Source organism: Artibeus jamaicensis, unplaced genomic scaffold (genome assembly GCF_021234435.1).
Source record: "Artibeus jamaicensis isolate MK-2021 breed Jamaican fruit bat unplaced genomic scaffold, CSHL_Jam_final contig_1539, whole genome shotgun sequence".
NCBI classification, from domain to species: Eukaryota; Metazoa; Chordata; class Mammalia; order Chiroptera; family Phyllostomidae; genus Artibeus; species Artibeus jamaicensis.
Window position 1 is genome coordinate 1,308,773 of NW_026521299.1, and position 21,002 is coordinate 1,329,774.

Sequence of the window (21,002 nt, forward strand, 5' to 3'; positions counted from 1 at the left end):
ATGCTCTAGTTGGGTTGAGCTATTTACTAGTCTCTAACAGTACTCTTTGTTTTCTGGTGTGCCTTTGCTTACAATTTTTCTACCCCATAAAATGTCCTTTTCCCTTCCTCTTTCACAGTCCTTCAAGGACCAACTCAAATGTTGCCTCCTTACACAAAGCTATTCTTGGCCCCTTTCTCCTCATTCTTTCCTCTCTTTGATATTGCCTAGTCTTTGGCTCGTACCTCTGTTCCTCTCTTTTGGTGTGTATAACTTACTCCCATATAACGTTATTTATGTATGGGTCTCCTCCCTCCTTCTAGATTATAAATTTCTGAGGACAGTGGATGTCTTACTCATCACTCTGCCCTGTACATAGTCTGGTGCCTTGCACACAGAAGTTATTCGGTAAATACTTGTGGAATGAATGTGGTTGGATTCAGGTGCCATTTATCAGCCCAGGGCTGTAGGCAGTTGATCTCTTCTCTGTATGGGATGACCTTAATTAACTTTGACATTTAATGTTGAGCTGGTTATGCAGTTTTAAATGTTGGAATATGAGGATTTAGAAAGGCCAGCTGTTGACAAATGGTGTGACCCCTATAGCAGATAATAGTTGTAATCAAGTTAATGTATATAACAACCATCTGGGCTGAAAGGGACGGGTATTGCAAGGGGATGGAACAGTGTTTCTGAAGCCACATCTGTGGGTTTGTTTTTATTTTTTAAACAGGGAGCCCATGGCCAAGATAGATGAGGGGGTGGCAGCCCCAGTGAGTGGAGGTGCTGCTCGATTCCGATTTATTTCCATGAAGAGGACAGTATCTCAGCAGTCATTTGATGGTGTCTCATTGGATAGCAGTGGCCCTGATGACCGGATTTCAGTAGACAGTGATGGCAGTGATAACTTTGTGATGCTCTTGGAGTCTGGTAAGTGGAAGCAGAGCCAGCCAACGTTCTAGAACTCCAGAAGGGGTTCTTTCTGCTGTCTGTATTCAGAGTGGCAGGATGCAGGTTGAATAAAGGAGCTAGATTTGATGAAATAGACATTTTCTTAGGCAAAACCAAAAACAGAAATTCAATGGATTTGTGACTCTAGCTTTATCTTCACATCTTCTAGGTAATTGTTTAGTACGAGACCTTTTTCACAGAACGAGATTAGTCTTGCAGCCACCCAGCTACAGCAGGATTAGTTTGTGGCTGATGTCAATGGTGTGTGTGTGTTTGTTTTCTGGTCTTTGCCTAACTACTTTATTATTGGAAAAGAACCAGGAACTTTTCATCTATGATAAAATCAATAACTGTTAGGAATTAGATCAAGTATCACTGGAAATTATATTGGTTCTTTCAGCTTAGTGAAATGTAAGATTTTAAAATTGTCCCTTAAGTATCTAAATGGAAAAATAAAAAGAACATCAAATAAAAAGCTGGCTGGTGAGTGCCATATTTGTTTTATTATTATTAACTTCTTAGGGAAAATTTCAAATATATAAAAAAGTAGACAGATTGAAGTAGTGAACCCTCATATACCCATTACCTAGCTTCAGATATTAAGTACGCATGGCCATAGAGACATTCAGTCAGGATGGTGGCACAGATAAACACAGCTCACCCTTTTGCCCAAAGGCATCAAAATTCCAACTAAAATATAGAACAACCATCACTTGGAACTGTCAGAAATTGAGTTGAATGGAGGTCTGACAACTGTGGAATTAAAGAAATCACGCTCATCAGACTCGTAAGAGAGGCAGAAACATGGAATTGGCTAGTGCCATGTGGTGGATAAAAATTTGGTATGGATATCTTGGAAGTGAGGAGTCCTAGCCCCACAGTGGGCCCCCAGCCCAGTGTTCTAGTATCAGGAAGATAAGTCCCCATGACTACTGGCTGCAAAAACCAGCAGGGATTGAGAGGTGGAAGAAACTTCTGGAGTCCCAAGCAGTTCCTCTTAAAGAACCCACACACAGATTTATACAGGTCACTCCCTCTGAGACCCAGCACCAGGGTAGCAGCTTGTTTTCTGGCAAATGGAGAAACTGAAGTGTCTGGCATCAAGGCAGAAGCTGAGGGACATTTTTCTCCCAGCAAAAAAAGAGGGCAGAGACCATTACCCCTTTTCTTTTTCTTTATTGATGATGCTATACAGTTGTCCCAATTTTTCCCCCTTTTCTCCTCCACACAGAACCCCCACTCCCTCAGGCAATCCCCACACCATAGTTCATGTCCATGGTATTAGCTCTACCTAATACACAGAGATAAACATAGGAAGTCTGCCAAAATGGGGAGACAAAGAAACATGGCCCAAATGAAAGAATAAATCAAAACTCCAGAAAACGAACTAACAAAATGGAGATAAGCAATCTGAAAGAAGCAGAGTTCAAAACATTGGTTATAAGGATGCTCAAGGAAGTTAGTTAGTGAGGACCTCAGCAGCATAAAAAAGATCTCCAGTCAGAACTGAAGGATACACTAATTGAAATGAAGAACAATTTACAGGGAGACAACAGTAGAGTGGGTGAAGTCGAGAATCAAATCAATGATTTGGAACATAAGGAAGCAAAAAACAACCAGGCAGAACAAGATGAAAAAAGAATCCAGAAAAAAGTGACAGTGTAAGCAACCTCTGAGACAACCTCAAGTGTTCCAGCATTTGCATCATGGGGGTCCGGAAGGAGAAGAGAAAGAGCAAGAAATTGGAAATCTGTTTGAAAAAGTAGTGAAGAAAAACCCTTCCCTAATTTGGTAAAGGAAATAGACACACAAGCTCAGGAAGCACAGAGAGTCCCAAACAAGATGGATGCAAAGAGGCCCACTCCAAGACACATCATAATTAAATTGTCAAAGATTAAAGATAAAGACAGAATCTTCAAAGCAGCAAGAGGAAAGCAGTTACCTACAGGGGAATTCCCCTAAGACTGTTAGCTGATTTCTCAAAAGAAGTTTTTCAGGCTAGAAGGAATTGGCAAGAAATATTTAAAGTCACACAAAGTGGGAACCTACAGCCAAGATTGCTCTACCCAGCAAAAATATCATTTAAAATCCAAGGGCAGATAAAGAGTTTCCCAGACAAGAAAAAACTAAATGAGTTCATCATCATCAAACCATTATTATATGAAATGTTAAAGGGACTTATTTTTTAAAAAATCAAGACTATGGATAATAAATACATATCTATCAACAACTGAATCTAAAAAACAGATTAAACAAATAAGAACAGAAACAGAATCATGGATACAGAGTGTTTTTTCATGGTTGCCAGATTGGGTGTGGGTATGGAGATGTGGATGAGGATGTGAGGGGATTAAGAAATATAAATACGTAGTTACAGAATAGTCTTGGGAATGTGAAGTACCGTATAGGAAATGGAATAGTCAAAGAATTTATATGCATGACCCATGGACATGAACTGTGGTGTGAAGATTGCCTGAATGAGTCACGGGTGCTGGGTGGAGACAGGCAAAGGGGGAAAAATTGGGATGACTTTAATAGCATAATCAATCAAATATAATTAAAATGAGAAAAATAATAAAGTGATGCATAAGAGAAAAAATGAATGACCATTTTTTTTCACACATACTTTTGCCCATTTACCTTCCTCCCATATTATTTTGAAGCAGATTCCCAATATAGCATTTTATCCATAAATATTTTTATTATGCATCTCTAGAGAATACAGACTTTTAATTATAAGAGTTAAATTGACCATCTTAACTATTTTAAACTATAATTCAGTTAGCATTAAGTACATTGAAATTTTGTGCAACCATCACCACTAAGCTTCTCCAGAACTCTTTTCATCTTGAGAAAAATGAAACTGTACCCATTAAATAGTAGTTAGTCATTCCCTCCTTCTCTAGCCCCTGTTAACCATCATTCTACTTTCTCTCTGAATTTGACTACTCTAGGTGCCTCATATGAGTGGAAGCATACAGTACTTGTCCTTTTGTGACTGGCTTGTTTTACTTAACGTGACATCCTCAAGCTTCATTCACATTGTAGCATGTCAGAATTTTCTTCACCTTTTGTTAATCCGTTTATCCATCCATGGACACTTGGGTTGTTTCTATTTACAGACTTTTAAAAAATTAGGCAAAATACCATTATCACACTTAAAAATTAACAGTAATTGCTTAAGTTCATCAAATATGTAGTTAGCCTTCATATTTCCAGTTGTCTCATAAGTGTCATAAATGTTTTGTTTTTACAGTAGTCATTGTTTTTAGGGATTGTATTTGAACAAAAGTTTTTGACTTTCAGACTCTTTTGTTGTCTTTCTTACGCAGAGTCTGGCCCAGAATCTCTTCCATCAGGATCTCTTCCAAATGCCTTGGACAGTGCTGGTGTTCAAGGGAGCCCTGTGGTGGATAGTTATGGCCAGGGGTCACCAGAGGCCAACAGTTTCATCTCACCCAGTGGGGAAGACCTCAATCTTTACCCGGTCAGTGTTCTTCTCTGCAGAGGGTAGGCTCTAGGCTGGAAGCTCAGGACTCAGCTAAGAGAGTCTCCTTTTCCAGGTCTCAGTTCTGGTTCTGAAGGTGAATGAAGTATCTTTTGGGATTGAGGTACGTGGTGAGGACCTGACTGTGGCCCTGCAAGCAGAGGAACTGGGTCTCCAGCAGCTGGGCACCATGGGACTCTGGCAGTTTCTGCATGGACAGTGCCCAGGTGAGGATGGCACCATCCCAGGAGAGCTGGTGGGATTCGTGTGGGGCAGCCACAGCTTAACTGGCTCCTATCACTGCTCCAGAGGCAGCTGCCCTAGCCAAGCCCTCGGTCCTTCTCTCCAGTAACCATTAGGGGGAGAAAGAACTCTAACAAAGCTCTTTCTTGCAAGGAGCTTCCTGGAGCTCTTGCTGGGGTTTTGCATTCAATAGGTTATTCTCCATGTTTATTTCCCACATGCTCCTTAAGCTTATACATGAAGATAGTGTCCACTTACTGTTTGTGTGGCAGCTAACATCAAATTATATATGACCAGGGAACTTTGGTCATTCAGATTAAGTCCTTTGGTGCGAATTATCATTTGTACTGTAAAAAAATGACAGGGAAAATCTGGGCTTGTGCTACAAGTTTCACTTAAAAACATCGTTTTTCAAAATACCGAGTAAATACTAACAAATATTATAAAATATACATAAGGCATAAAAAATAACAAATTAATGAACTAATGTTTAATAAATAAAACACTTAGTTTAATAAATAAAACAGTACTATTAACTTTGAAGCCCTGGGAATTCCTCTCCTGAACCTTCTTCTGCCTCTCAGCTGTCAAAGGGGATCATGGCATCCTGAAGTTTGTATTTATCATTCTCTTGCTTTATAATTCTTCCACATGTGTTTGAACCAATGTGTTTTTTAGCTTTGAAGGGTTTTGAGTTATTTGTGATTTGCTTCTTTCAAGTAACATGATATTCTTTAAATGCTTCCAGGTTGCTGAGTTAGCTATAACCCATTTTCACTACTATATAATATTCTGTTGCACAGGGCAAACACAAGGCCCGAGGGCCATCCTCCACCTTGTTTTATCCGGCCCAGCACCTTGTTTCTACCTGGCAACAGTGCCAAGCTCCTTGCCCCTAGTTAAGGAGCAGTTACATTTATACAGTCCTAAAATTACACTTGGCCCTTTGAAGGCAACCATGAGGCTGATATGGCCTCTGGTGAAAATGAGTTTGACACTCCTGTTCTGTTGTATAAAGATACTACCTTTTTTGCTCTTTTTATTTTTTAAAGGTTGCTTTTCTTTTTAAAGATTTTATTTATGTATTTTTAGAGGGAAAGGGAGGGAGAAAAACATCAATGTGTGCTTGCCTCTCGTGTGCCCCATACTGGGAACCTGGCCTGCAACCCAGGCATGTGCCCTGACCAGGAACTGAACTAGCAACCCCTTGCTGGCCTCCAGCCAGTCCACTGAGCCCCTCCAGCCAGGGCCTTTTAGTTTTGCTTTTTTAAAAACAGCTTTATTGAGGTATGAGTTCAAGTTGTTCCATATCCTTGGCTACACCTGAGATTGTTCTTCATGAAGTTTTGAGATTAGCATAGATCCTGCTTGGATGTATCAGAGAGATTTAGCATTATATGAGAAGACCAAGACTTGAAGAAAGGAAGACACATTTAAATTTAGCAGAGTTCAGGGTTCTGTGTTTTCAGAGCTTTTCATTAGTAAGGCCAGCTTTTTTTTGGTCCACATCTCCCTTCCGTGGGCATTCTAGCAAAGTAGCTAAGTCCATGGTCTTTACAGTCAGGCAGCTTGTGTTCAAAGTTTATCCTTGCTATTTTAAGTTGAGTAACTTTGGGCAAGTTACTCTCTGTGCCTTAGTTACTTTATCTCTAAAATGAGAAGGTTGCTAACACTTTTGGCATATAGTTGTTATGAATATTAAATATATGAAAGTGCTTAGGACAGTCCCTGCTAATTAATGTTTTCCTTCTGTCTTCTCAAAGGTACGCACTTTCAAGAATCTTCAGCTTTGAAGACTTGCCACATCAGGCCAGCTGTGGGCCTTCGCTTTGAGGTGGGGCCTGGTGCAGCTGTTCATTCCCCACTGGCCACAAAGAATGGCTTTCTGCATTTGTTGCTTCAAGGATGTGACCTTGAGCTGGTCACCTCTGTGCTCAATAGTCTGGGGCCCTTCTTAGAGGATGAGGAGATTCCAGTGGTAGTTCCCATGCAGATTGAGCTCCTGAACTCCAGGATCACCCTGAAGGTGAGAGGAACTTTTGGGTTTTACCATAGACTTTGTCAAGCAAGGAATTCTGGCAGTGACAGCTGTTAACCTCTTGCCTTCTCACTTTAAAATGTGGGGAGGATCAAGTGAGGAAATGCACATTAGCATTCTCTGTCAATGTTATAGCAGTACATAAGTATGTGTGGCTGTCAAAAAGTCCTGGTTTCAGATCAGGAGACCTCGTCAATAGCCTTAACCTTGTCTTTGGCATGCAGCACGACTGTGTGCAATCCCTGGTTTATCTGGTCCTCAGTTTCACATCTCTCGAGTGGGACAGACTCGGTTATGCATCTCACACCTTGCAAGAATGTATGGATAAGCAGTGACACTGAATGGTAGAAGCATGGGTTTTTACCTAAATTGCTCTGAGTTGGTTGGGGGCATCATGCGCTTTTCCTCTTACCTGTAGGATGACATCCCCCCCATCTATCCGACGTCCCCAGGCCCCATCCCCATCACTCTGGCCATGGAGCACGTTGTGCTGAAGCGGAGTGATGATGGCGTGTTCCATGTAGGCGGTGAGTTGGGCTTGGCAGCCCCCCTGGCTTCTCTGCCTTTTTTCTCCCGTAAGGGAATAGGTGACAACTGGGAATTGTCTGCATGTTGACAGCAATGTGTCATGTAGAACCTTTACTTTTTTCCTCAGCTGCTGCTCAGGACAGAACATCAGCTGAAGTATCTAAAAGTGAGAAGAGACAGGCCCCAAGAGAACAGGTGTTTTTTGCACCCACAGGGGAGGCTTTTGGACAGCAGGTGAGGACCTAACTGAACAGTACCTTTCCCATAAACCCTTGGGGACTGTAATCACAGAGGCTGATAAAATCCACAAGGCTCGAAAGGTTTTTTGTGCTGTGTACAGATGGGCTTCTGTCACCTAGCGGCAGCCTCCACAAGTGGAGCATAGAGAATGTAAACCAGGAGCTGGAGGTGGATGGTTGCTGATCACCTGCTGCTGTTCCTGTGCCTGAGGAACTCTGGAGAGGGGATGAGGCTGTTAGGAAAAAATCTGGTTGGGTTCTGTTGATCATTGGCCAAACTTATAGATCTTTCGCTTGAATTCTTCCACCTTGTTCCCCCTTTTTTCAAGTTACCTTATTCATTTTTGTGTCACCTTACTCATTAACTGTGAATTACTTATTGTTCCTTAGGTGAAAGAACTGACTGCTCTACAAAAGGAACTGATAGAAACTAAACAAGCATTGGCCAACGCCAACCAGGAAAAAGAGAAACTTCTTCAGGAGATTAGGAAATATAACCCCCTCTTTGAGCTCTGACAGCAGTGGCTCAGCTGTCCGTGCCAAGGAGAGAGGAGATCACCAGCAATACCACCACCTAGGACAGACGCAGCCTCCAGCATGGAATGAGTAGGCTTAGGATGCCGGAGGAACGTGGGAGCGCTTAACTCCTTTCTGCCAGCTGTTCTAACTTGGACGGCAGATAGGGCAAAGCATGACCATGTTCCAGGAAATTGGGGGCAGTTTCGTGCGTGGCTGAAGTATCATGTCTTGCCTAGATAAAGCCTTTTGGTCCTCTGCACACTGGGTGGAATTTTCTCTACCCTGTAGGGCCATGGCACCACGTGGTTTCAGGATAGACATTTGCTTCCTCCATAACCTGTGTGAACAAGGAAAAGTACTCACCTCCTCAGTCACCCACAGAGCCACCAAAGATTCCATGTCCTAGGGCTTCCTGTAGCAGACCCGAACAGGCCTGAGTTCTGGCCATGGTAGCAGAGTGGAACAGGAAACAGCCAGCAGAGGCGCAAGAATAAAGGAGGCTGGGACCCTCCTTGTTTTAGAAAGGGAACCAAGCTCACAGCATTTTGGCTGATAATACAATCAGACTTTTCAGGGTTAAGCTTCCTTTGTTCTGCCTTGATTATTGTGATGCTGTAGTAGAAAGTAAACAACAGTAATGGCTGTCTTATTATCTTTCCTTTCTACAACACAGTTTATTTGAAATTTAAGTCAAGAAACAAGTCTGCACTCTGAGCTAGGTTGAAGGCGTGACATAATAGGGATCAATAGGGAGCTTGATTCTGAGCTCCAGGTGCCCAGCTAGAGTCCTGAGTCTCTTCCATGGCTGCACCTCAGAGGTGATTCCTCTGTCTTCCTGGGGACCCCAGCACATCTGCTTCCCCAGCACGATGACTTTGTACCAGCACTGTCCTTAGCACTTGGTTTGGAAGCGGAAAATGTATTTTAAACTGTAACAAACATTTCAACCTGTTACGTCTCACTCCCCTCCATCACTGTGACTTTTTAAAATCATGTGATTTCAGCAAGTTAAAAAAAATACCCTTCAGTCTATCTAGGTTTTGTCCCTGCCCCCCCCAAAGCACAGTTTCCTCCTTTTTTTAAACCTACTTCTTCCCTAACACTCTACCTTCATTTGTAATGTTTTGTATACTTCAAGCTGTGTTAACTGGACAGAAATTCATCAGCTAACTCAGCTTGAATTGGCGGGATGGTAGACTAGTGACTTAGTAGTGTCAGTCAAGTCTTATTAATCACGTGTGACCTGTTGAAGGAAAGATGAAATGGTTTCCCTATGGAGAATAATGCCTGACTTGTATATTGTAGGTTTTTGATGGTAAACAGAAACTTGTTCAAAAATGAACAAGATCTAATTTGTTCAGAAAGAACTTTTGGCAAGTTCTTCACTAAGTAAATTTTAAAAGCATCAGTTACTATGAGATTGTGGGAATATTTTGTCATGCTTAGAGACTTCAGAATAAACATCTTTCTCGAGAGAATGTTAACAGGGGAAGTTCCTACTGGTTGATGCTTGGGTTAACCTCATTTAAGATTTTTTATAAATAACCTGAAAGTAGGGTATTACAATGCAATCATATGTCACAGTTTCAGGCATTGAAAGCTAAACCAGATGAGACTTAAAAAAAAAGAAAGAAAAGAAAAACTGCAGAAGGGCCACAAGCCAGACTGTGAATACTAAGGAAAGTGACAGGTGAGGTCTGGGCGAGGTAAATGTGAAGTAATGCACTTATAGAAAAGTCAGCTGCTGACAAGGCAGCGAGCTCTGTTCCTGCTCGGGAAGGAAACCCAGGCACTCCACTGCCAAGAGGGGGTGGGGTCAGGGCGCCGCTGTGGCCAAAAGCGCAACAGCATCATCAGGAAGGGCACATGGAGGCAACACAGAAAATGGACTTCACGCACAACCAGGCTAGTGTCTTAAACTATCTGTGCACTTCGGACAACCTTACTTATAAAGTATAGGTCTAGACAACAGCAAAAGCTACCAGGGGGTAAAGGCATTTAGATGAAGACACATTGTTTTAAAAGTTGGCTCCAATTCTGGAATGATGAAAGCTGAGGGTAGTGTTCCATCAGATACACAGTCAAGAGGAAGGACATGTTCACCCAGCTCTGAAATGTGATCTCTCGGGCTCTACCTCATAGCTTTTTAGGTAAAAGAAAACATTTCTTATAGTACATCAGAAATGTAAGGAGTTCCTTGTCTAAGAAGTGGTGCTGGCAGAAACTATGCATGGGTACAGGACTGGTAGGAGGGGTCCTCGTATGGTTTGGCCTCCCAAAAGGAATTAGCAACCACCAGGGCTGTTTGGTGAAATACAAATGAGACGGTATCTGCTTCCCTCCACAAACTCCTCATTAACTTGATGCTTCTTTCAAAGGCAGAATGGTGAACAAAATAGATCACTGGTCCTCTCAAGTGTGGAATTTCTAATGTTATTGGAAGAGGAGGAAGGAGATTCAGTAGCTGGAAAATCGAAGTATTCAACCTTAGGCTTACCTGAATTGGTTTAAATCACTCTCTGATTGTTCTTCCTTTCCTCTCTTCCCTGAGCCACAATATGTCTCTGGCATCCTTCCACACAAGGAACACACCTAATAGGCATTTCTTGGTATATATTCACCTTACACCCATGCTTGGTGGAAGGCAATAGAAATAAATCTGGGCAGTACCAAGGCTAACCGCCTCCCCCTCCTCCTCAGAAGCCAGAGCTCAGTCAGGTGTCTGGGCTCTCTGGAGTTCTTGCCCGGGTGAAATGGAGCCCTACATTTCACTTCCATTATGTGGCAGCTTTGGCCATTTTGTTTTGAAATATTCCCTCAGGAAATGTAGGGATCGTTTGTCCCATGGAATTTTAGAAAAAATCATCTTGTATAATAACTTTATACTTCTATTCAATAGGAGAAGGAACTTTTTTTTTTCATAATGAAATGTGAACTGGTTGATAATTCTCAGGATAAATGTAAAGGCAAAAAAATGAAGGAAAAAATAAGTGTCAGCTCCTTTGAATTGCTTCGCATTTCTGTCTTGGAGCTGGAAGACTCTGTGAACAAGAAATAATACCTCAAGAAAACATCTGGAGTGATGATAGCACCACTATCCCTCAAAGACTCCAGCCACTGTACATCACTGTTTTAGCTGTGAAACATTTACAACTATGTATCATCTGTGACTGCCTTCATTTCCTGTTTACATGGATGTATTAGAGATATGCTTTCGTGCACATGGACTGGTTTAAGTCTCTTAGGTGAGCTACAGGGATGGTTGTCAACCTCAAATTGTGTTTTCAGCTCACTGGAATAATTAACCTAGTTTCTTTGACTTAAGACAGAAAGCATGGATTCTACTGTGTTGGCTGTTTTTTGCTGTATTTTTAATCTGACTCTGATTTTGCCATGGGCTTCGACCTTACCCTTTTTCATGGTTCTAAAAGGAATGGTTCCTCTACATGGAATATACAAGAAGTGAATAACAGTCTTCAAATATGAAGGGGAATTCCCCCATAAAAACACTGGAATGTATTTATAAAAAACTGTATTCTTACACGTTTAAACTTCAATCACCTTCAAAGTACTAGTTGATGCAATATACCTATCAAGACATTTTCTCCACTGCTCAACAGTTTCTGTTGCTAGTCGATTTTGATGCCTTTTAGTCGCTTCTGTTGTTTTTCTGTTTTGCCTCTTCCACATCAGCAAAGTGTTTCCCTTTGAGGACTTTTTTATCTGGAGGAAAAAACAAATCACTCAGGGCGACACTGAGTGAATAGGGAGGGTGGGACACGGGGGTTATGCCATTTTTGGTCCCAGACTGCTGCACACTCAGTACGGTGTGGGCAGGTACACTTGTAAATCACCCATCATGAAATGGGCAAGTGCATAGAGTCTTCAAAAAAAATTCACTCTAGCCAAATGCAGCCTCTCACACCACCACCAACTGGCACACTGGTACAGACAGGTTCCTAGAACTCTCAGCTAACGAGGGAAGCCTGTAATACAAGAGGCCTGCCCTCCAGAATATAATTCATTTTTTTGGTTCCCCCTTGTATTCCATAACTTAAATGCTTTTATTTAACCCATTTACATTAGCTTCCCCTTAGTTTGGGAGGGTGGTGGAAAGGTAGTTTAATGCCATGGTGATATGAGAACTTTCCATTCCAACTTTTACATTAAGGACTTGTTTTTCCTTCTCCTTTATAGTTAATACTTGCCTAAACTTCTAAAATCAGTTAAGTAACACCACAAAACTATGGAAATAACTGAACATTGCTGCACGAGCTAGTAGGATAACATCTGGTTGTTTGAGACCTACAAAAGCTGTCTAGCTGCCTTGTGATTTACCATAGTCATTATATTATTGTTTCAAGAGATTCTGGTGTGATGTACTATCCTTTCAACTGCATCTCTGGCTTCCCCACCAGGAATATTCCTGTTTGCCTGTGGCTAGGTATGGATGGCAGCTGTTGTTGAACGGGGATTATTTTCCCCATCTCTTACAACAGGGACAAGGTGAAACATTCTTAGATAACCTTAAACTGTGAGGTTTTGCTAAGTGCTCAGACTTGGGATGCAAACTTTCTCCCTTGTTATTTGTAAATTTCAGCCTTATTCAGTATCTCAAATTGCAATAGATACAGTCCCTATAACTTAAAAAAGAATCCTGTTTGAGTTGAGAGAATATCTGTTTTTGTTTGTTTTTCCCCAGTTCATTAGTTTTTGCTCAAGATGTAGCTTGAGTCTTAACAGTATTTCTTTGTGGAATGCCCCACTGAAGTGTCTTTTCCATTGGCTAAGTAGATGTTAAAGCCACAACTTTACATACTAAAAGATTTGCCCAACTGTGTGAGTCCAAGCTCTTTCCCCCACTCAGGGTGCTAAACAGAATTGGGATCTTTACTAAGACACGCTCAGGAAAGCTTCAGAAGACAACAGCTTCAAAGTCCTGCTCCTGGTGACAATGAATGATAGGAAAGAATTCTTGGGGATTGCCAATTAATATTGTAGCCTTATTACTGCTAATCACTGTCAATGAAAGATCACTCCATTCCCCTCTATTTGAGGAAAACAATGAGAATGTATCTGATGAACTGAAATACTGGCATCGGGAAATTTTAATAATGCAATATCTAATTAAACTTTGAGTGTACTGGTTCTGTGAACCACCTGAAAAAAGCAAATTAAACTTATTAAACAGTACTGGTTGTGGTATATCTATTTATGAGAAACTTGAAGTATATGGGCTTTTACATTGTTCTTAAGTACTTTCAGTATCCTTTTATGAGATTACATTTTAATAGCTCTAGTAGGAAGTGGGAAGGGCTCAAATCTTCACAAAAAATTTAAGACCAGTTTTATTATGACACCAAAATTCCAACCAATTAGACAGAAAATGAACACACATGTGATAAGTTGGAAAACAATTTAATGGTCACTCACCAAAATCCACAGAAGAATCTTAAATGTTTAACAGGGATGAACTATTCCATTATTCCTGTATCTTCACGTCATTCACATTAGAAAGTCAAAAGTTTCTGGTTGTTTCATCTACTTAAAACCACATGTAAGAAACAACCTAAGACACGACAACTTCAGGCTTCTGTGTGAAACCGTCGGAATTGTCTTGGGAAGGTTTTCTCTGTGCAAGCAGCTCCCCTGTCCAGAAGATGCTTAAAGCCCACGTGCCTTCTTCCAACTAGCCAAGAGACAGTGGAATGCTTCAAAATGCCTTAAGGTCTCCATACTTAGTCAAGGCAAGTATGAAACAGGCTGCATGCCTTCTAGGTGTGATGAGTTTTGAGAAAGACGCTGAAATCACGGGCAGATGTGAAAGCACCAGTGCACAAAATCTGCAGTTCGAAGTCTGGAAGCACTATGTCCTCCAGTACAAGGCCTTTCTAGGCTTTGGTCTTAGAAGAAGATGATTTTTTTGTGCTTTGAGTTGGGTATTTGCCCCTTTGACTTCAACCTCCGAACAGCCTCCCTCATATGTTTGGGTTGTAGTGGTGGCATTTCTCCCCACTTCTCACACACATCCAGTGCTAAACAGAGGGTGATGAGAAAGTTTCATTACCACACCAGCGCTTATTCACAACCCTTTGAGTCCTGTAAGTCTCATTACCTCTTCTAAAGCTTGCAAAGAAAATAAACCAAGACATTTTCTCTTAAGAAAATGCTATAAAATATATCATGTTAGCTTTAGTATAATATCCCTTTATCAGGCTTTACATAGGCAATAGTTAAAAACAAATCTGCTTAAAAATATAAAACATTTCACCAGCTAGAAATTGGTAGTGGGCAGCAACCGAGTTCTTTACTTGATGGGTAGGTGGGCGGTTCCCAGGTCATAACATCAGGGATAACTCCACACCATGCCAACTGGTTAACCCCAGTGATTGCTTTTCTTGTATCTTTATGTTCGACAGCAGAAATGAGCAAAGTTCACTGGAGAAAAACACAGTCTGCTTCTGGCAGCCTGGGCTGAGGGGAGGAGACAGGAGGGACATTTCCTAGATTCTTCCTGACTCCCAGTATGGGAACTTTGGAAGAATAATGGTCATGCTCTGCTGAACACAAAGGTTCTCTCCCTGCCTTGGTCAACTTCTAGTCTAAGTGGAAACTACTAAAGTGCCTTATTAAGTCCCATAGTCCAGATGTTCTTGAAAATAAAGACCATCACAGGTTCAATCCATTACTTACATCACCACTCACCTTCTTCTACCACTTCCCCGACGAAAACCTTGGAAATACCAGACATCGCAATAACAACATTCTGAGACACAGAGGTGCCAGTGATGGACTGGATCAGCTTGAAAGAAGGACAAAGGCTCTGTGATTAAGTTAGTCAAGGACTGGCTTTAGAAACAAGTACCCATTAGAGCTCTGCACTGGGAAAGTGTTTACTAAAGGCTGACATTAGGACTAGAGCAAGGATGCTGTTTGTTGAAACCCTACTGCTGGAATACAAAACTGCAATTGGTCAGATTATTGAAAGACATAATTTAATTTTGCCGCCTAAATGATCCACCCATTTGCCCAACACCTCATTCCCAAATGCATTGGAGAGAATGCTGGAGTCTAGTTCAGTTCCCTTAGCTGATGAAAAAAAGAACTACGACGGCCCCGCCTTACCCTTTTAATGGCTGCCTTAGGGAAAGCTGACCGGCGGTACATTTCGTAACGGTTCAGCTGCTCCTCAGAAAAAGAAGAAACCAGGATTCTAGACAAAGATTCAGGTAAAAGTTCACTTATAAGAAAGAATGCTTAAACTACATTATTCAATCAATAAAATCAAATGTCAATGCAAAAATGAATTTTCAAGGGGTCGATATTAGGTTTAGTGTCCATAGGGATGAGGGTAAAGTATTTCTCCTCTTAAGGAACATAAGTGAAAAACAACTTCATTTCTTACTTCATTAAGAACAAAACAATAATGTCAAGTCATTCTATTATTGTACTATATATATTAGGTTTTCAGCACTGGGCTCTCTCCCCATAATGCTGCCTTACTACACATTATGGTAAGAATTTAATGTATAAATTTATATTCATACAAGTAGTTTTTCTAAAAGTATACTTTATTGATTATGCTATTACAGTTGTTCCATTTTTTCTCCCCTTTCTCCCTCTATCACCCGCATTCGCCCCTTAGTTCATGGCCATGGATCATACATATAAGTTCTTTAGCTACTATTCTTACCGCCCACTGCCTATTTTGTACCTACTATTTATGCTTCTTATTCAAACCAGTAGTTTTTAACATTAATAGATTAAGGAGGAAAATATTTGTAAAATATATGGAAAAGTTTTAATACTCCATATAGGAGTTCTTTCAAATAAATAAAAAGATGGCCATATCAATTTTTGAAAATGAGCAAAGGACATGAACAGAAAATTTATGAAAATACCAATGGTCAATAAATAGAGGAAAAAATTAATCTTCACTATGAAAGAAATTAAAATGATAAACTAAAACAAGATAACATTTCTCACAAGACAGACTGATGAGTATTGAAAAGAATGGTGCCAATGAGGACGGGAAGACAGAAACTCACATGTGCAGTGAACATGGAGCGGGACAGCCCATTTGGAGAATTCAGAGATATGTACAAAAATCCTTTGAAAATATTCGCACTATTTGAACTAGCAATTACACTCCTGGTTTATTTTAGGAAGCAAATGGACAAGTACATTAAGATATGCTCAAGATATTTTATCATAATGTTGTCAAAAGAAAAGAAATCCAAAACACTAGAACAGCTGCAGGTGTTGGTTAAACTACATAGTTCATCCACACAATATAATACAATGTAGCCATTAAAACTAATGATTTTCAGACATTTACTAATGGATAATATTTTACAATATATATCAGACATTTAAAAAAATCTGAAAAGGTATGTACCCTGAATAAACTCTCAGTAGTGGAATTATACGTAGTTATTTTTTCTATATGCTCTGAATTATTTGCAATGAGGCTACACTTTTACAGTCAGAAGACATAATGAAGCTATTTCCATTTAAAAGAAAATTATGACCTAGATGTAGAGTTACTGACATGCAACACATTTACTATATTTAATGTGAAAAAAAGGGTTACAAATAGTACTTAACACTTCTGAAAATGTTAATTTATAATTATATAGGCGTGGGCAAAAGTAGGTTTACAGTTGTAATACAAGTGAAAGTACAGTAATAAATAATAATCCAAAAATAAACTCGATAAATAAATGGTGATGGGGGAAAAAATAAACTGCGTCTCATGTACTCATAACTGTAAACCTACTCTTGCCCATCTCTGTATATGTACAGAAATTACTTGAGGATATACTTCAAAATATTAAGTGTTTATAACTTGGTGGTATGATGATATTTTCTTTTTGCTTATTTATATTTTCTATGATATACCAATGTATAATTGCTTTAATTTCTTCGAGTTTATAAAAAAATTATAGGTCAAGAAAAATTTAATAACTTTGTGCAGTCCAGTTAGGGTCTTGCGATGTGGAAAAGATCAGAGAGTAACTTACTGCATCTTTTGAATCTCATCTTCGTCCACTTTCTGCTTCTTCTCTTTCTTTTCTTTGGTGTCTATTTTCAGTTTCTTGGCCGCAGGGGTAAGTAATGATGAATCTTCCCTTTCAACTGCTGTTAAATCTGAGAAGTCCTGACTCTTGAGCTGAGAAAGTTGAAAGAAACGCTTTTATATATCTGGCCCACTTTCCAGACCTGGGCAAGGTAAGAAAATATCATTCTCATCAACAGCACAACAAATCCATTTATTCAGCAGCTTTTTGGTTCTAGGCACTGGCTGTACCATCAAGTGCAGGAAACACTATCTGTCCTAAAGAAGTTTATAGCCCAGCTGTGAAAAGAAAACTAGCTAAAAATCCAGTTTTCCAGTTTGGCTATGGTCATAGCTCCCAGGTCTGTTTACAAGGGCAATAAAATGCCAAGGGTCATGAAAACCTCTCTTCCCCTGAGCCCCTCCCCTAGCCTCATTCTTTCAAGGGGAGGTCAGAAAAGTCCTTTCCATCCAGCAGCTCTTCTGCCTCTAAATCTATAGATTTCTTTATTCGTGATGACTCCATGTGGAAAGAATATTTAAAAGGAGGCATCTTCTCATCAAAAGTGTTTCTTTGATTTTGGAACATTAAGTGAGCTTCTCCCACATGTAGCACTCTTTCCTTCCTATCTTTTAACTGTACTGTATCATACACATATTCACCATATTGCAAACTTTTTGATGATAGGGCTTTCTTTTACCATTTATCTCTCCTACCTTAAAGCTTTTGACATCATGCTGGATGTTTAATGTCTGATTAATAATAAAGTAAACAATCAAAATCCAAGCTTCATCTCCTCCAATTTAACTTATAATCTAAGGATACATCAAACCTCATTAATGGGATTTAACCTTTGTTTTCCTAAAAGAGGAGGAACTCATGTTTAAACTCAGAGGAATATGTGGCCCTGACTGGTGTGGCTCAGTGGGTTGGATGACATCTTGCAAACCGAAGGGTCACTGGCTGGATTCCCCATCAGGGCACATGCCTGGGTTGCAAGTCAGGTCACTGGTTGGGGGTGAGTGAGAGGCAACTGAACGATGTTTCTTTCCCTCTCTTTCCCTCTCCTTTCCCCTTTCTCTAAATATAAATTAAATTTAAAAAAACAAAGTCAAAGGAATATGAGAGAGTTAGGTGAAAGTGAGGGTAGTATATGTTTAGCAACCTTTCAATTTCAATTTCTTGTATAAACTTGATTTATACAAGTTTCTAATCTTCTTGTGATCCAATTTTGGTGATTTATATTTCCCCTTTAAAAAATTAAGCCATTTCTCTCAGGTTTTTAAATTTAGTTGTCTTACATTTAAATATTAAATTTTCTTTTAACTTTAAAGATCTCCACATAAGTGCGTATAGCTCTTTCTTATTTCATAATGTTGTACATTTACATTTCAAATAACCAGGTTTTTATTATATGCTTTTAGGCACTTGTTCATTAATATCTACTTTTGTTTTTTATTAACTCTTTGTTCCTACATTCTTTTGGTCTATTTTGTTCTTTTTTGGGTTGCTTGAGTTGGGTGTTTATTTTCAAAATCTCGTGCCTGTTAATAAAAATTATGTATGGCTATGAATTTCTCTTTAAACAAGGTTTTGATCAAACCTCACAGGATTTGATGTCTTCTCTCTGTTAATTTCTTGAATCTAAGGGCTATTTAGAAAACTGTTTAAAATGTCCATGTGGTAGTGGTTTTTCTTTGGGGGGGAGTGGGAGCCTTTTGTTGTTAACTTCAAGTTTATTGCACTGTACTAACAGAATGTGGCCTGTTCTGATAACTACTTCTAAGGATTTTTGTTTTTGTGTGGTCAGGTATATGGTCACTTTTTAAAAGTGTTTCAGAAGCATAAAAAAAAGAATTACATCTTCTGTTGAATGCATTTCTGTGTGTATTGAGCTCTCTAATGGACTATGCTAATTATTCTTCAAATCCTTTTTGTTTGAAAACATCTGTTTGAAACATCTCAAGGTTCCTTCTTAAAATAGTCTCATCACATTGTTTTCTTTCCCCCCTAAAAGTTCTTACTTTATACATTTTGATGCAGTCTGGAAGGCTGTTTCCATCTAACTCAATATCCTTCCGTATTCTCTTTAAGTCCCTACGTAGAGGCTCTAATACCCCGAGATTCTATCTCCAGGAGTGGAACCCAGAGAACACTGAGATTCTGCTCCCCTGATTGACGCTCGGCCAGGCAACAGGGCTGAGCTTTTGGAAAGGCACAATTGATGGGTTTGGTGTGTTTACGCTATAGAGAGACCCTTGACATTGGCAGCAGTTAATGTCCCAAAAGAGTAAGAACGTGATTACACCAGTAACGCCCTCGGTTTCCCTTTAACGACTCCGCAGCCTATAACACAGCCACACCGAAGCAACATCTAAGAGAAAACATGTTGTGGTGAAAGGGATTCTAGGAATCCTGAGTTAGCCGTTGCAGTGACTCCGGGTGACATCGGATCCCAATTTCCTCATCAGGAAAACCAAGAGGCTATTTAAAACTCCCTCAGAAGTAGCTTTAATAGTCAAGGGCAGGAATTAAAAATACTAACCCAGTACTTTGGTCTCTGGGATCGAACCAGCACTGTAGTTTTGTCTCCTCCCTACACTCCAATCGCCTCCGCGACTGCAGGTCTAGAGGGAGTCCTGGTGAGTTCAAATTCTCTTAGCCTGGGAGGGGTCAACCAGAAAGCTGGTTAAGCAGCCAGTAACACAATCTCGGGGTACTCCCCAGATTTTACTAACACATCCCTCCCTACCTCGCCTTCCTCGGCCACAGCTTCTTTCAAGTCTCCATCTCCGTCCCCGTCAGTTTCCTCCGGGATTCCGTCCGTGTCCGTAGCCCCGGAGCTCCCGGGAGCGGCGGCCGTCTCGTCTGAAGCCCCTGTCTCTCCACCTTTTTCCGGGGGCGACTCGCAGGCATTATCCATCGCCACGAGAAGGGAGGGGAGATCGCGACGCTGTCACTCACAGGAGCTCCACACCACCGGCCGCAAGGCAACCCAGGAGCTTCCCGTCGCGCTGCGATGACATCACACCTACTGCTCCGCCGAGGGTCACTGCGAGGCGCGCGTCGAGGACTTCGGACTCATTTGTAACCGTTGTTTTGGTGGTGGTGGGAAGAGAGAAAATGGAGGAGGGTACGGATTTCAGTTTGCGGATTATCCACCCTGGGAAGCCACGCTTTGTAAAGGAGTGCTGCGCTGTGTACCGAAGAATTTATATTTCCTTCCCGCCTTTCTAAAAACGCAACGTCAATTAACACCTTCCTTAACCCGCTTTCCTCAGACTAGTTTGGGGATAGGAGAAAACGCAAATCCGTGGTATGCGCACGTCGCGAGGTGCAGCTTCCTTGTAAACTTTCACGCAGGGACTCCGCCGCGTAAGATTTAATTGTCCTGTGATTACAGAATTGCTAGCATTTCTCTTCTGTTCCTAGCACTTAAAAGTTATGTAGCTTGATCAGAGTTTATCCAATCCATTTATTTACTCCACAACTACTGAGCGCCTTCCTCAAGCCAGGAACAGTGCTAGTACCAGAAATACAATATAGTTTATACCCAATTAAATGATTTTTTCCAACTTACTAGTACTCAAGGTTCGAGCGGGTTTCACGAACCTGACTTTTTATGTCAGTTTGGTTAATCTCATCACAAGCAGAGAAACCGCTCTGACTAGTGTGGCTGAGTTGGTTGGTTGAGTTCTGCAAAGCGAAAGGTCCCCGATTAGACTCCTGGTCAGGGTACGTGCCTGGATGAGTGTTCTGTCCCCAGTAGGGGCGTCTGAGAGACAACCGATGGATGTTTCCTCTACATCGATGTTTCTCTCCCTCTCTTCCTCCCTTCCCCTTGCTCTAAAAACAAATAAATAAGATCTTAAAGAAGAAAAAAGAGGAAACATCCTGCCTGGAGGGAGGATTTCCCTTGATTTTTTTACTTCAGGATCAATTTCAGGGATTGGGAACAT

The 21,002-nt window shown here is 40.7% G+C and overlaps 2 protein-coding genes across 4 annotated transcripts in view; one reads left to right on the forward strand and one right to left on the reverse strand.

Annotated features, from left to right (window-relative positions):
- BLTP3A (bridge-like lipid transfer protein family member 3A) overlaps positions 1-13,177 on the forward strand; it is an 80,219-nt gene extending 67,042 nt beyond the window's left edge. Inside the window, exons 15-21 of the mRNA XM_037144326.2 lie at positions 713-909; positions 4,263-4,417; positions 4,494-4,644; positions 6,424-6,686; positions 7,117-7,225; positions 7,354-7,460; positions 7,856-13,177. Of these exons, the coding sequence (XP_037000221.2) occupies positions 713-909; positions 4,263-4,417; positions 4,494-4,644; positions 6,424-6,686; positions 7,117-7,225; positions 7,354-7,460; positions 7,856-7,981 (1,108 nt within the window). The 3' untranslated portion in view covers positions 7,982-13,177. The remainder of the gene's footprint in view (positions 1-712; positions 910-4,262; positions 4,418-4,493; positions 4,645-6,423; positions 6,687-7,116; positions 7,226-7,353; positions 7,461-7,855) is intronic.
- A 209-nt stretch (positions 13,178-13,386) lies between these two features.
- Positions 13,387-20,524, reverse strand: TAF11 (TATA-box binding protein associated factor 11). Of its 3 annotated transcripts, none has more exons than XM_037144327.2 (5): positions 19,796-20,132; positions 17,008-17,156; positions 15,110-15,197; positions 14,690-14,786; positions 13,387-14,019 (listed from the first exon to the last, which is right to left on the reverse strand). In XM_037144327.2, exons 1-5 carry the CDS (start codon positions 19,964-19,966, stop codon positions 13,889-13,891), a joined length of 636 nt encoding a protein of 211 aa, XP_037000222.2. In that variant the 5' UTR covers positions 19,967-20,132; the 3' UTR covers positions 13,387-13,888. The 3 variants fall into 3 exon arrangements, with proteins under 3 accessions (XP_037000222.2, XP_037000224.2, XP_037000225.2); XM_037144329.2 differs by having other exon boundaries at positions 13,930-14,019; positions 14,678-14,786; positions 19,796-20,376; XM_037144330.2 differs by lacking the exon at positions 14,690-14,786 and having other exon boundaries at positions 13,963-14,019; positions 19,796-20,524.
- Positions 20,525-21,002: the final 478 nt, after the last annotated feature.

Coding starts and splice junctions, on each gene's coding strand:
- TAF11 (XM_037144327.2), bottom strand. CDS start 19,966: ATGGATAATGCCTGCGAGTCGCCCCCGGAAAAAGGTGGAGAGACAGGG. Junction 14,787..15,109: donor CTAAGGCAGCCATTAAAAGG/GTAAGGCGGGGC, acceptor CCTTCTTTCAAG/CTGATCCAGTCCATCACTGG. Junction 14,020..14,689: donor CGGGGAAGTGGTAGAAGAAG/GTGAGTGGTGAT, acceptor CCCTCTGTTTAG/CACTGGATGTGTGTGAGAAG.